We start from the raw sequence: 13791 nt of genomic DNA on the forward strand, positions 1-13791 counted from the left end.
AACTTTCCATTTTAACCTTACACTAAGGGCTTTTTTCCCTCCTTTAATACTTGACTAAACATCTAAAATCAGTCAAAACACCATAAAACCATGGAAATAACTGGACATTGCTGCATAAGCTAGTAGGTAGCATCCTGTTACTGAGAACTGCAAAAGCTGTGATTTCCCATGGTCATTAAGTTTCAAGAGATTCTGGTGGATGTAATGTCCTCTCACCAGCGGCTTCCCCATCTTCTAGGATAAGAATATTCCTGGCCACCTCTGGGAGGTGTGGGTAGTAGCTGTTGTTGGATGGGGGTTATCTCTTAAACAGACACAAGGTGAAGCACTTAGTCTTCAACTGGGAGGTTTTGCCAAGTGGCCAGTCTTGGCATGTGAACTTTCTCCCTTGTTGAGTTCCAGCCTTGTCCAGTATCTTACATTGAAATATAGTTCCTATAACTTAAAAATATTCCTGTTAGAACTGAGGATGTTTGTCTGTCCCCCAGCCCCCTTGGTTCTTTAGTTTTTGGTCAAGAGGTAGCCTTTACCACCACTTAGCCCCACTGAAGTGTCTTCTCCATTGGCTAAGGACAAGGTGAACACCATGACTCGAGTAAGATACTAAGTCAGCTTTGCCCAACTTCGTGAGTCTTTCCCCCACCGATTGGAAAGCTTCAGAGCAGCTTCAAGCCCGCCTCCCTGTGACACTGAGAGGAAAGAATTCCTGGGGACTGCCAACTAATACTGTAGCCTTATTACTGCTAATCACTGTCACGGAAAGGTCACGCCATTCCCCTTCATTTGAGGAAAACAATGAGAATTTATCTGATGAACTGGAATAGTGGTCAGTATTGGGAAACTTTAATGTTGCAATATCTAATCAAACTTGGAGTGTACTGGTTCTGTGAACCACCTGAAAAAAGCAAATTAAACTTATTAAACAGAACTAGTTGTGTTATATTTATAAGGAATCTGAAATATATAGGCTTTTACATTGTTCTTAAGTGCTTTAAGTACTCTTTTTGATATTAAATTTTAATAGCTCTAGTACAAAGTGAGGGTTCAAATTTTCACAAAAAAACCCAAGACCAGTTTTACTGACACCAAAAACAAGAATGATGAATTCCCCCTATTCCAACCAGTTAGACAGAAAATGAATACACATACAACAAGTTGGAAAACAGTTTAATGATCACTCACCAAAATCCATCGGAGATTCTTTAATGTTTACAGGGAGAAACTATTCCACTACTCCTGCATCACAACGTTATTCATTTGGAGTAGCACTAAGTCCCTGGTTGTTTCATCTACTTAAAGCCAGAGGTAAGAAAACCTAAGACAGCAACTTCAGGCTCCAGTGCGAAACCATCAAAGTTCTCTTGGAAAGGTTCTCTCTCTGAAAGCAGCTCCTGTCCAGGGAAGCCATGCCCATGTGCCTTTCTGCTTCCAACCAGCCAGACAATTAAATACTGCAAAATGCCCAAAGGTCCCAATATTTAGTCAAGGCATGTATGACACAGGCCGCCTGCTTTCCAGGTGTGATGAACAGTGTTGAGAAAGACATTGAGACACGGGCAGATCCCGGAGCACCAGTGCACAGCCTGCAACCCCAAGTCTGAAACCAGCACGTCCTCCAGTGCCAGGCCTTTCTCGGCTTCGGTCTTAGAAGAAGATGATTTTTTTGTGCTTCGAGTTGGGTATTTGCCCCTTCGACTTTAACCTCCGAACAGCCTCCCGCATATGTTTGGGTTGTAGTGGTGGCATTTCTCCCCACTTCTCACACACATCCAGTGCTAAAGGGGGGAAGGAGACAGTTTTGAGATCACACCAGAGCTTACTCACAACCCTTTTGAGTACTGTAATTCTCATCCTCTTCTAAGCTTGCTGAGGAAATAAACCAAGGCATTTTCTCTAAAATGTGCCATGTTTGCCCAGGCCAGCGTGATTCAGTGGTTAGGGCACCGGGCCTGGCAGCAAAGGGTCTCGGGTTTGATTCCTGGTCAAGGGCACGTACTGGGGTTGCTACTGATTAGCAGTGGGCAGCAGCCAAGTTCTTTACTCGATAAGTACGGGAGCAGTTCCAGGGGTCATAACATCAGGGATAACTCCTCACACTGGTCAGCCCCAGTGACAGCTTTTCTTGTATCTTTTGGCAGCAGAAATGAACGAAGTTCATTGGCGAAAAATACAAGGTCTGCTTCTGTCACCCTGGGCTGCGGACAGGAATCAGGAAGGGACATTTCCTAAATGCTTCCTAACTCCCAGTAGGGAAACTCTGAAGGACTAATGGTCATGTTCTGCTGAATACAATGCCCCCCCCCTTGGTCAACCTCTAGTGTAAGTGGAAACTACTACAAGGGCCTTATTAAGTCCCTCAGTCCCGACGTTCTTGAAAATAAGACCATCACAGGTTCAATCCATTACTTATACCAACACCACTCACCTTCTTCTACCACTTCCCCGACGAAAACCTTGGAAATACCCGACATAGCAATAACCACATTCTGAGACACGGAGGTGCCAGTGATGGACTGGATCAGCTGGAGAGAAGGACAAAGACTGGTTAAAGTAGTCCAGCCTGGCTTTAGAAACAAGTGTCCACAGAGCTCTGCACTGAGTGTTTACTAAAGGCCGATGCTGAAAATGAGACTATTAAAGCAACGATTCTGTTTGTTAAGACCCTATCCCTGGAATACAAATCCAAACTGGTCAAATTATTGAGGGACATGTTATTTTTATTTTCCCGCCTAAATGACCCCCAACTTGCCTAACATGTCACTTCCAAATGCCAAGGGACATAACTCTGGAGTCCAGTTTGGTTCTCCCAGCTGAGGGAAATGAAGTGTGATAGTCCATCCTTACCCTTTTAATGGCCGCCTTAGGGAAAGCTGAACGGCGGTACATTTCATAACGGTTCAGCTGCTCCTCAGAAAAAGAAGAAACCAGGATCCTAGACAAAGATTCAGGTAATTAAGTTAACTTATAAGAAGAATGCTTAAAATATTTATTACATCAATAAAATCAAGTGTCAAATAGAAAATGAATTGTCAAGGGGTTGATAGTATTAGGTTAATGCTCATGAGGAATGAAGATAAAGTATTTCTACTCTTAAGGCACTTGAGAATAAGTGAAACAACTTCCTTTTTTTACTTTATTAAGAACAAAAACTTAACAATGTTAGGTCACTGTATCATACCATATAAATTGTGTTTTCAGCCTTAGGCTCTCTCCTATAATGCTACCTTACTACACTTCACGTTATTGTAAAAATTTAATATATAAATGTATGTTCAAACCAGTAGTTTTCAACATTAACAGATTAAGGAGGAAAATTTTGTAAAATATATGGAAAAGGGTTAATACTCTATAGCAGCGGTTCTCAACCTGTGGGTCGCGAACAATGAAAATACATCCTGCATATCAGATATTTACATTACGATTCATAACAGTAGCAAAATTACAGTTACGAACTAGCAACGAAAATAATTTTATGGTTGGGGGTCAGAACGTGAGGAACTATATTAAAGGGTCGCGGCATTAGGAAGGTTGAGAACCACTGCTCTATAGGAATGAATTCTTTCACATAAATAAAACAATGGCCATACCAATTTTATTTATTAAATATATATTTTTTATTGATTTCAGAGAGAAAGGGAGAGACAGAAACATCAATGATGAGAGAGAATCATTGATCGGCTGCCTCCTGCACGCCCCCTACTGGAGACCAAGCCCGAAACCTGGGCATGTGCTCTGACGTGGTTCATAGGTTAATGCTCAACCACTGAGCAGCCATTCCAATTTTAGAAAATGAGCAAAGGACATGAACTGAAACTTTACAAAAGCACCAATGGCCAATAAGTATAAAGGAAAAAAAAAATTAACTTTCACTAGTAAAGAAATTAAAATAATAAACAAGGTAACATTTTCCATAAACCAGATTGACAAGTATTAAGAATGGTACTAAGGAGAATGGGAAGACAGAAAGTCATACATGCTGATAGAATGTGAAATGGAACAACCGTTTTGGAGAAGAATTTAGAAATACGTATGAAAATCCTTTGAAAATATTCATACTATTTGAACTAGCAACTACACTTCCAGTTTATTATACGAATCAAATGGAGAAGTATGTAAAGATGTGCATCATAATGTTGCAAAAAAAATCCAAAACACAAGAACAGTTGCAGGGATTGGTCAAATTATGGTCCATCCACACAATGGAATACAATGTAGCCATTAAAAATGATGGTTTACAGGCATCTTTACTGACATGAAAATATTTAGCAATACATATCAAACATTAAAAACAAACATGAAGAGGTATATACCCTGGGTAAACTCTAGTAGTGGGATTATGGGTAACTATTTTTTTTCTACTTTTCTGTATTCTCTGGATTCTTTGCAATGAAACCATACTACTTTTACAATCAGAAAGCAAATGAAGCTATTTCCATTTTGAAGAAAATTATGATCTAGACCAGTGATGGCGAACCTTTTGAGCTCGGTGTGTCAGCATTTTGAAAAGCCCTAACTTACCTCTGGTGCCATGTCACATATAGAAATTTTTTGATATTTGCAACCATAGTAAAACAAAGATTTATATTTTTGATATTTATTTTATATATTTAAATGCCATTTAACAAAGAAAAATCAACCAAAAAAATGAGTTCGCGTGTCACCTCTGACACGCGTGTCATAGGTTCGCCATCACTGACCTAGATATACAGTTATTGACATGCAATGCATCTACCATACTTAATGTAAAAAATGGTTACAAATGGTATTTATTGATTTTTTACAGAGAGGGATAGAGAGTTAGAAACATCGATGAGAGGGAAACATCGATCAGCTGCCTCCTGCACACTCCCCACTAGGGATGTGCCCGAAACCAAGGTACATGCCCTTGACCAGAATCGAACCTGGGACCCTTGAGTCCGCAGGCCGACGCTCTATCCACTGAGCCAAACCGGTTAGGACTACAAATGGTATTTAACATCTTTGTAAAATTTATTGTAGAAATTTATTGTATAGAAAATATCTTGGAAAATATATATCAAAATATTAATAGTATTTATTTTGGTGGTAAATTGGTATTTTTTTTTTACTTATTTATATTTCCTATGGTATACCAATGTATTAATTACTTTATTTTGAGTTTATAAAAGAAAAAAGTTGAAGGTCAAAAAAAATTTCTTAATTTTGTGTGATCAAGTTAGAGCCTTGCAATGGGGAAAGATCAGAAAGTAACTTACTGCATCTTTTGAATCTCATCTTCATCCACTTTCTGCTTCTTCTCTTTCTTTTCTTTGGTGTCTATTTTCAGTTTTTTGGCTGCAGGAGTGAGTAATGATGAGTCTTCCCTTTCAATTGCTGTTAAATCTGAGATGTCCTGACTCTTGAGCTGAGGAGGTGAAAGAAACACTTTTATATATTTGGCCTACTTTCCAGACTCGGGTAAGGTAAGAAGACATCGTTCTCATTACAACACAACAAATCCACTTATTCAATGGTAGGATACACTATCTCCCCGAAAGAAATTTATAGCCCAGCTGTGGAAAGAACACTAGCGAAAAACCCAGTTTTCCAGTTTAGGTATGCTCATGGCTCCCACATTTGTTTACAAGGGCAATACAATACCAAGGATCATGAAAACCTTTCCCCCTGAGCCCACTCACCCAACCTCATTCTTGGAGGGGATGTCAGAAAAGTCCTTTCCATCCAGCCAGCTCTTCTGCCTCTAAGCCAACCGTGGGCAAACTACGGCCCGCGGGCCGGATCCGGCCCGTTTGAAATGAATAAAACTAAAAAAAAAAAGACTGTACCCTTTTATGTAATGATGTTTACTTTGAATTTATATTAGTTCACACAAACACTCCATCCATGCTTTTGTTCCGGCCCTCCGGTCCAGTTTAAGAACTCATTGTGGCCCTCGAGTCAAAAAGTTTGCCCACCCCTGCTCTAAGTCTATAGATCTCTTTACTTGTGATGATTCCATGTGGAAAGAATATTAAAAAGGAGGCATCTTCTCATCAAAACAGTGTTTCTTTGAGTTTGGAACATTTAAATGAGCTTCTCCCACATGTAGTATTCTTTTCTTCCTATCTTTTAATTCTACAGCATCATGCAAATATTTACTAGGCTGAAAACTTTGTGAAGACAGGTTTGTCTCATCATTTATCTCACCCCACGAAAGCGTTTAGCATAGTTTTATTTATGCTAGATTTTAAAATTATATAGATTTCAGAGAGGAAGGGAGAGAGAGAGAAACATCCATGATGAGAGAGAACCATTGATTGGCTGCCTCCTGCACGCCCCACAGTGAGATCTAGCCTGCAACCTGGGCATGTGCCCTGACCTGGAATCGAGCTGTGACCTGTGACCTCCTCGTTCAGAGGTGGATGCTCAACCACTGAGCCAGGCCAGCTGGGCCAGATTCCTTCTTAAAAGTTTCACAACATTGTTCTTTTTCTAAAAGTCCTTACTTTCTATATTTTAATAAAACTTGATGCTCTGAAAGGCTGTTTCTGTCTAATCCAGTGGTTCTCAACCTTCCTAATGCCTTTAATACAGTTCCTCATGTTGTGGTGACCCCCAACCATAAAATTATTTTTGTTGCTACTTCATAACTGTAATTTTGCTACTGTTACGAAACGTAATGTAAACATCTGATATGCAGGATGTATTTTTCATTGTTACAAGTTGAACATAATTAAAGCATAGTGATTAATCACAAAAGCAATATGTAATTATATATGTGTTTTCCGATGGTCTTAGGCGACCCCTAAAGGGGTCGCGACCCACAGGTTGAGAACCGCTGGCGAATCTAATGTCCTTCCACGATCTCTTTAAACGCCATACTTACAGCTCTAAGAGCCTACGGTTCTCTCTAGAAGGGGAACCCAGAGAACCCCGAGCTTCTGGTCCCCTGGCTGACGCTCGGGTAGCGAGCACTGCGGCGCTTCGTCCTCGCACAACTGATGGGCCGGTGTGTTTATGCGCCAGAGAGACCCTGGACATAAGGTGAGTAAAGCGGCCACGCCCGCAGCCTCCCTTTCACGACTCTGCTGCCTAGAATAACAACGTTATGCTCAAGCCACAGCTGTGAGAACCACAGGGCAGTGGAAGGGATTCTAGGCGTCCTGGGTTCTCGCTCTTGCCTGTCTCAGGGAGACATCGGATCCCAACTTCCTCACCAGGAAAACCCAGGCGCTATTAAAATCCCCTCAGAAGGAGTGTTAATAGTCAAGGGCAGGGATTAAAAATATGAACCCCGAGCTTGGGTCTCCCGGACCCGGCCAGCCCTACAGTGCGGCCTCCGCCCACCCCGAGCCGCCTCCGCGACTGCAGATCGGAGGGACCCTGTGCGTCCCAATGGTCCCGGCCGGGGCGGGGGGTGGGGAGACACAGGCAGGCGGTGGCGCAGCCAGAGCACCACCTCGGGGTCCACTCGGCCCCGCCAACGTCTCCCTACCTCGCCTTCCTCTGCCGCGGCTTCTTTCAAATCCCCGTCTCCGTCCGCGTCCGCTTCCTCCGGGTGTCCGTCCGCGTCGGTGGTCCCAGGGCCCGCGGGGGCCGCGGCCGCCTCGTCGGACACCTCGGTCTCCCCGCCTTTTTCCGCGGGCGACTCGCAGGCGCCATCCATCGCAGCCGAGTGCGGGACCGCGGGTCGCGGAGCGGCCACAGGCCGGGGCTGGCAGCTCACTTCCGGTCGTCGCGCCGTGATGACGTCACCCACCGGCTCCTCCGCGGTCATTCGGCGGCGACGCGCGGGCTCCGCTTTAAGCGTGGCGGTGGGAGCGAGCACGGGTTTCAGCTGGTGGGCTTTCCATCCTGGGAAAGCCGCCGGTTAAAGGGGAGCTGCACGGCTTACCGGAGGCCTCCCTCTCCCTGCCGCCTCTAATGCCGCCACGGAGTTTGTCCAGCCCATTGGTCCACTCCACGCCATTGAGCGCCCGCTTCGAGCCGGGAGCAGTGCTGGTGCCAGAAACAAACTAGTTTATATGCCCAAGTACACGACTTCTCCAATCGCGGGCGCCCAAGGTCGGGGGCGGTCTCCCACACCTGACTTTCCCGGCAGGTTGGTTAATTGCATCAAGAGTAAGAGGAAAACACCTGCCGGAGGGAGGTTCTTTTATTTTGAATTTCACTTTAGGCGCCATTCCAGGGAGTGGGAGCATGAAGTGGGGATATTTCCATTTTCGAACTTTCCTCCGTCGTTGAGGTACTGAGGGGGCGTTTTGCTCGCCCCTGTGCACTGGGCCCCACCCCTGTTGCTTAATGTCCGCGCACGGACGCGAGGACCGGGAATGCGGGTGCGCGTTACCACAGCGCCCTCTTTGTTTCTGCGGCCCGCATGACCGTGTTCACGTCCCTAACCTTCGGGAAGGGCGCGCTTCGGAGGCGGACACAGGTGGGCCCGCGGCCCCTCCACCTGTACCGCGGGCGACCGCACGGCGCCCTCCTCTCGCCCCCGGAGGCCCCACTGGCCACTGCGGGGCCCACGTGGCACACACGGCCACCTGCGCCGCCCGCAGCCCCGCCCCGCTAGGTGGGCACTGGGCGGGCGCGGGGCGCCGTGACGCGTGACGCCGGATCCCGGAAGTGACGCGCTGGTGGAGGGGGGGAAGGCGGGGGGAGGGGGGTGGTGTCCCCGGCCGGTTTTGGGGGGGTGCGTTGCCCGGAGACGGAAAGTTTGGGAGCCAGAGCCGGCTGGGCTGCGGCCCCGGGAGGGGGTCCAGGGGGCGGTGGCCCTGGGGATGGGGAAGGAGCAGGAGCTGCTGGAGGCGGCCCGCACCGGGCACCTCCCGGCCGTGGAGAAGCTGCTGTCCGGGAAGCGGCTCTCCTCCGGCTTCGGGGGCGGCGGCGGCGGCGGCGGCGGCAGCGGCGGCGGCTCCGGTGGCGGCGGCGGCGGCGGCCTCGGGTCCTCGAGCCATCCCCTCTCCAGCCTGCTCAGGTGGGTACCCGGCGCCGCGCAGCCGCCTGGCGACTAGTCTCCTGGGTCCCTAGAGAGATCGAGGCTCCCGAGACCCGGGCCGGGTGGGTTTTCGGGGTGCCCCGAGGCGAGGGCAGACGGCCATCGGGATCAGGGACGCTGGTGCGGCTCCGAGAGGCGCCGGGCTCTCCAGGTCTGGTCTCCTGACCTGGCTACGAAGAATGGTGGGAGTGCCCAGGTGCAGCCTCTGCCGCATGGCACAGCCCGGCTTCACCCTCGCCCGCTCTAGGGTGCCAGCGGTCGTATGCAACAAGCCACTCTAGAGCAAAAAAAAAAAAAAAAAAAAATACCATATATATATGGTATTTTAAAAAATCTCCCTTTCCTCCTGCAGAAACTGCCCATCCTTGCAGAAGCTCGCGGCGCCCCTGGAGGAAATTCTCTTGCTTCCCTTCTTTTGGGAACTTGGAATCTCCCACCGGGCTCCGCAGGACCTGGCTTTTGTTGTTTACATTATAATTGTCTCTGGACTTAACACCTTTAGGGTGTTCTTTGAGCCCTTCTTGTGCTTGAAGCTCAGACTCGAGTTCCTTGTAGTGGACCTCATTGGATTAGTCAGCCTGTTAAGTGGCAGATGCAGGATTCATTAGGGGGCTTATTCGTCAAGAAATAAAACTTCAGAAAAGACTTGTTTAGGAAACGGAGGGGTGCTCCCAACTTGTCCACGGTCTGTTAAAATAAAGACTTGAACCTGAGCTGTGAGGATGGAGAAGGAAAGATCACTTTGCATGGCTTGGAGGGAGGGATTGTCAGCGTGAGTAAAACGTGTTGGCTCAGCAGCACTTTCATAGCCTGCTTTCTTTTCCTTCCTTGTTCTTTTGAGGTTTTTAAGAAGTGGAAGTTCATTTAGAAACGGCGTGGTTTGCTTTTGTTCCCCTTTAGTTTATGTAACGTCAATTTGGGTGAGCTTGGACCAAGGAAGCCCGAGGCTCTCATAAATTGTTAGGCATTAAGCACCACACCGAGTGGCAACCCCGCTCTAATATAGAAAGATTTTTAAAAGTAATATAAGAGAAGAACTCTCCTTAGGTGTTGTTTTGGGGGTTAAGACACCAGGACCTTTGCTGCAATTTCTCCAGCCCCTGGAAAAATGCTGCCACACAATTGGTACTCAGGGTTTGTTGAGTAAGAGTATTAGAGGACAATACATTCCTAAACAAACTGATGGTGATACCGTAATTGTTAGTAGTTCAGAGAAATGAGATGGATATCCGGGCTTCCTGGAGGAGGGGGACTTCCGCTGACTTTGAAGGACGTGAGGGTCTGGGTAGGCGAAGTAGAGTGTGCCGGGTGGCACACCTGGAGGGGAGGCGCGGAGTGGGAAAGGAAACTTACGTGGTGTGAGTGGGACCCTAGAAGAACTTCCTGCTGGAGCCTTGAGTGGTAATGATAAACGGATTGATGGATACATTTCCATCTTGCGGAGTGATTTCGTCTTCTCGTGTTTATATGCCCAGTCCCTCGATCGCAGGTGTTGAAAAATGTACTTCAAATGAGTGGATTGGGTTTTGAATCTTCCCTGGATTGCTTTGATATTTCTGCACTTCTTGATGTCTGAGAGGTGAGAAGTAGTATACAAGTTCGGAGGTGCCTGTTTCTAATGAGTGGAATGATGTAGCATTTGGAGGTTTGCCAGAGATACCGTAACCCCCAGTATATCCTGCTGAAGTGAGAGAGACTTTCACATCCCTCCTGCCTTCAAGCACAGGTCACGTCACTCTTGGTGCTCTCACTCAGAGACTGTTGAAATTTTGCTGAGGAGTTAGCTGCCATGTAGTTAAGCAAGACTAGGAAATCTTTGATGAGCACAGTGCTTTTACTTTGGGCCTCCTGCTAACAGAATATGTCCAGTTTGTCATAAAGTGTGCACGGTGGTGTCTCCATTCCCTGCGTAGGAGAGCTGACTCCTGACGTGCTCCTTTGGCTGTTGGAGAGATGGTAGATGATAGCCTAGGAGCCAGCGTCTCCTCCCTGTGACCCCTGGGGGCAGGGGGAGGATCTGCAGGCTCTTGTTCCACTGGGTGTGTCATTAATTAGAGGTGGCTGGTTCAATCTAGCCAGAGACTTGTAAGCAAACGAGACCGTGTGTTTAAATAATCCCTAGGTCAGCATGTCCTGCCTTTTGAGATTTGGGAATAGGAGAGGGTGGGTCCCCCTGCCCACCACCACCCACCTCAGGGACCCTGGGTGTTTAACTAGAGCAGTGGAATCGTAGTGTCAGACTTGGCCTTTGCATTAGCTTCCCTGTCCTGCCCCCACCGGTACTGCCAACTGCAGGCGACGTTTGTCCAGCTGTTTGAGTGACCAGGTTAAGCGGGCAGGAGTAGGAGCTTACAGCTGCAGTGCATATAAATGTTCCAGACCACACGTGTGCTTGTCTTTTCATTTATCGACCTGTCCCTCTAGTCCTGTGTGTACGCCCCTCCCCCTCATTCCACAAAAGCTTTGTGCTTATTCTTAAGCTGCACAGTGCCCCTCCCCTTTTCTCTTCCACTGCTAGGGCTTAGGCCTTAGCTTCGCAAAGCTGTCCCGACTGACCCCAATGCACACTGATCTCCCGGGCACACTTTGGAACCCATCATCTGTAGTGTAACAGTAGTTGTCGACGAATACTTCGCTTGCCCAGCTTCCACAGTTTATTGCTTTGGCCTGTCAGTATAATGCTTACATGTAGTAACCCTCACCACTGAGAACGTACCTGAGAGTCAGAAAGTCAGCAAAGAAGACTTCTAGAGTAAAAAAAAAAAAAAAAAAAAGTTATTAACTGCCTGCCCTTCCGACCGTCGGCCTTATTTACCGCGTACATTCAGGGGCAGCGGAGTACTGTGCTGAGGCCACTTGTCTGGAGTCAGACTGCCTGGGTTCATGTTACTACCGCCACTGACGATACAGTTTGAACCTTACTCAACCACTTTGAACCTTAATATCTGCACATAAAATGGGGATAATATTATCTGCCTTATAGGACTGTCTTAGGTAATATGTGTAAGAAACCCCAGTTTCTGGCACATTGTAAGGACTGCTAGCCACCCTCATTTCAGTTCAGCACATACAAGCTTGCCGTGCTGCACCCGCTGTGTGTGAAGTATCATGCCAGGCATTTTAGATGGTGTTATTTCTCACTTGGGTGTCTTTTCCAAACTATGGCAGATAAGAAACAGGAAATAAGGGAACGGACCTGCTCAGGCAGGCACATTAATGCCACTCACTTACCAAATGTTTACCCTTCATCTACTTTGTGCCAGGCCGATGGCTAGACACACTGCTAAGTTTTAGCTCAGGCCTGGCATGTAGTAGGTACTCCATCAAAATTAGTCCATCCCACCCACGCCTTTCCCCCCAGCAGCCTTGCCTTACTCTCTCCTAAGCTCCAAGGGCCCTTCTGCTGCCTCTGTAACTTGTTTCCTGAGCCTACACAGTTCAGCTGGCTCACCGCTACCTCCCTAACTTTCTAAATAAACTTTCTCACGCTTTGGAAAAAAAAATTAGTCCGTCTCCCAATACATGGTCTTACAGTGTTTATGGTAGTATGTTATGTCTGTATGATTGACAAAATTAGAAACAGAAAAAGCAATTAAAATCTAGGATCTCGCCCTCCCCCACCCCGCCCCCGTGATTTAAGACTATTAACATAGAGGTATATAGCCCTATACACCAGGTGAGGCCCCAAGTATCACCAAACTATAGCTTAGTGCTATAATTCCTGTTTATTATGACTCTTAGCCATTAAATAAAGATTAAATTATGTTCACTATAGCTTGCTAATGAAAGTAGGAAACACATTTTGGTTTTCTATCCAAAATGATTCAGATGTAATTTTTGTGACTTAAAAGGACAAGAAGTAGATTACCTAGAAAGCGTAGCTATCCAAAATATCTAGTGCTACAGACGTGCCGGAGAGCGTGGATTTTACCTTACATAATAATGCTCACGTCCTGATGGTTGAACAGACGCATGCCTTCAGTCTGTGGCTCGGACCGGCGCTGTGTCAACTATTTTTTCACAAATTGGATTTTCTGTTTGTCACCCGTAAGTCTGAGTTAAGCAGATTCTTGGACTGGGGCGCATGCCCGTCAGCTCGTTCACCTTTAGCGCCTGTCTCCCCGACAGGAGGTTCCCAGAGCTGCGACCTTCACCGTGAAGCTCCGTGAGTTTCCCCAGTTCAAACTTGGGCTTCTTCAGCGTTTGACTTTCTGACAAAGACTTCTCGGAGCGGATAACTAGGCTGGCCAGCCTTTTCCATGTCTTTCCCAGTGCGATCTGGAGTCATTTTATTGACTTCGTTCAAGCCACTTGTCAGCTCTCTCGGGTCATTTCCATCATTTCCATCATCTTCCGGGTTTGGCAGACCTGTTGATAAGCATAAGAGGTCTTCTGAATCTGTTTTAATTTTTAGTACAACCAGCACAGAACAGGTGAAGCAAATCACCATCCACAGTCTTGATACCGACATGAGCTGTCATGGTCTGCCATGTATTGACCATGGAGCACATTTCGTCACGGGTAAGATCCAGGCCATGGAAATTAGGCAGCTTTTGCCCTGAATGTCCTCAGTAATAAGCTTGAATTTTCTAAATGCAACTTCATTCTGCAGGTCAGTGAGGCTCATTTAAAAAATGAGACCCCTGAGACCATCAGGTGCAGTTCTGGTTCCTCGAATTCTCGTGACTGATGTTTTCCACCATTTCGTGTGTTGAGCATAGCGGGAGCTTGCACGTCATGCAGTCTTTCTCAGAGAGTGGGCCAGGCACACTCCTCCTGGCGCCCTTTCTGCCCTTCGCAGGGCACTCGATCTTGATGGCCACCTCGGTGCTGCT

General features: G+C 46.8%; 2 protein-coding genes across 3 annotated transcripts in view; one reads left to right on the forward strand and one right to left on the reverse strand.

Moving 5' to 3' along the window:
* Nucleotides 1–1150: 1150 nt before the first annotated feature.
* TAF11 (TATA-box binding protein associated factor 11) lies at nt 1151–8739 on the reverse strand. The gene is made up of 5 exons (XM_081095018.1): nt 7454–8739; nt 5235–5383; nt 2845–2932; nt 2426–2522; nt 1151–1775 (listed from the first exon to the last, which is right to left on the reverse strand). The coding sequence occupies exons 1-5, from the start codon at nt 7733–7735 to the stop codon at nt 1645–1647; spliced, it is 747 nt and encodes a 248-aa protein (XP_080951144.1). The 5' UTR covers nt 7736–8739; the 3' UTR covers nt 1151–1644.
* The window catches only part of ANKS1A (ankyrin repeat and sterile alpha motif domain containing 1A), a gene marked incomplete at its 3' end in the record, with an annotated part of 178558 nt that continues 173437 nt past the window's right edge, over nt 8671–13791 (forward strand). For both annotated transcript variants that reach the window (XM_081095008.1, XM_081095009.1), the window contains exon 1: nt 8671–8935. In XM_081095008.1, coding sequence (XP_080951134.1) covers nt 8739–8935 — 197 coding nt within the window. In that variant the 5' untranslated portion in view covers nt 8671–8738. The remainder of the gene's footprint in view (nt 8936–13791) is intronic.

This window comes from Myotis nattereri, assembly GCF_964212035.1.
Source record: "Myotis nattereri genome assembly, chromosome: 6".
Classification (NCBI taxonomy): Eukaryota; Metazoa; Chordata; class Mammalia; order Chiroptera; family Vespertilionidae; genus Myotis; species Myotis nattereri.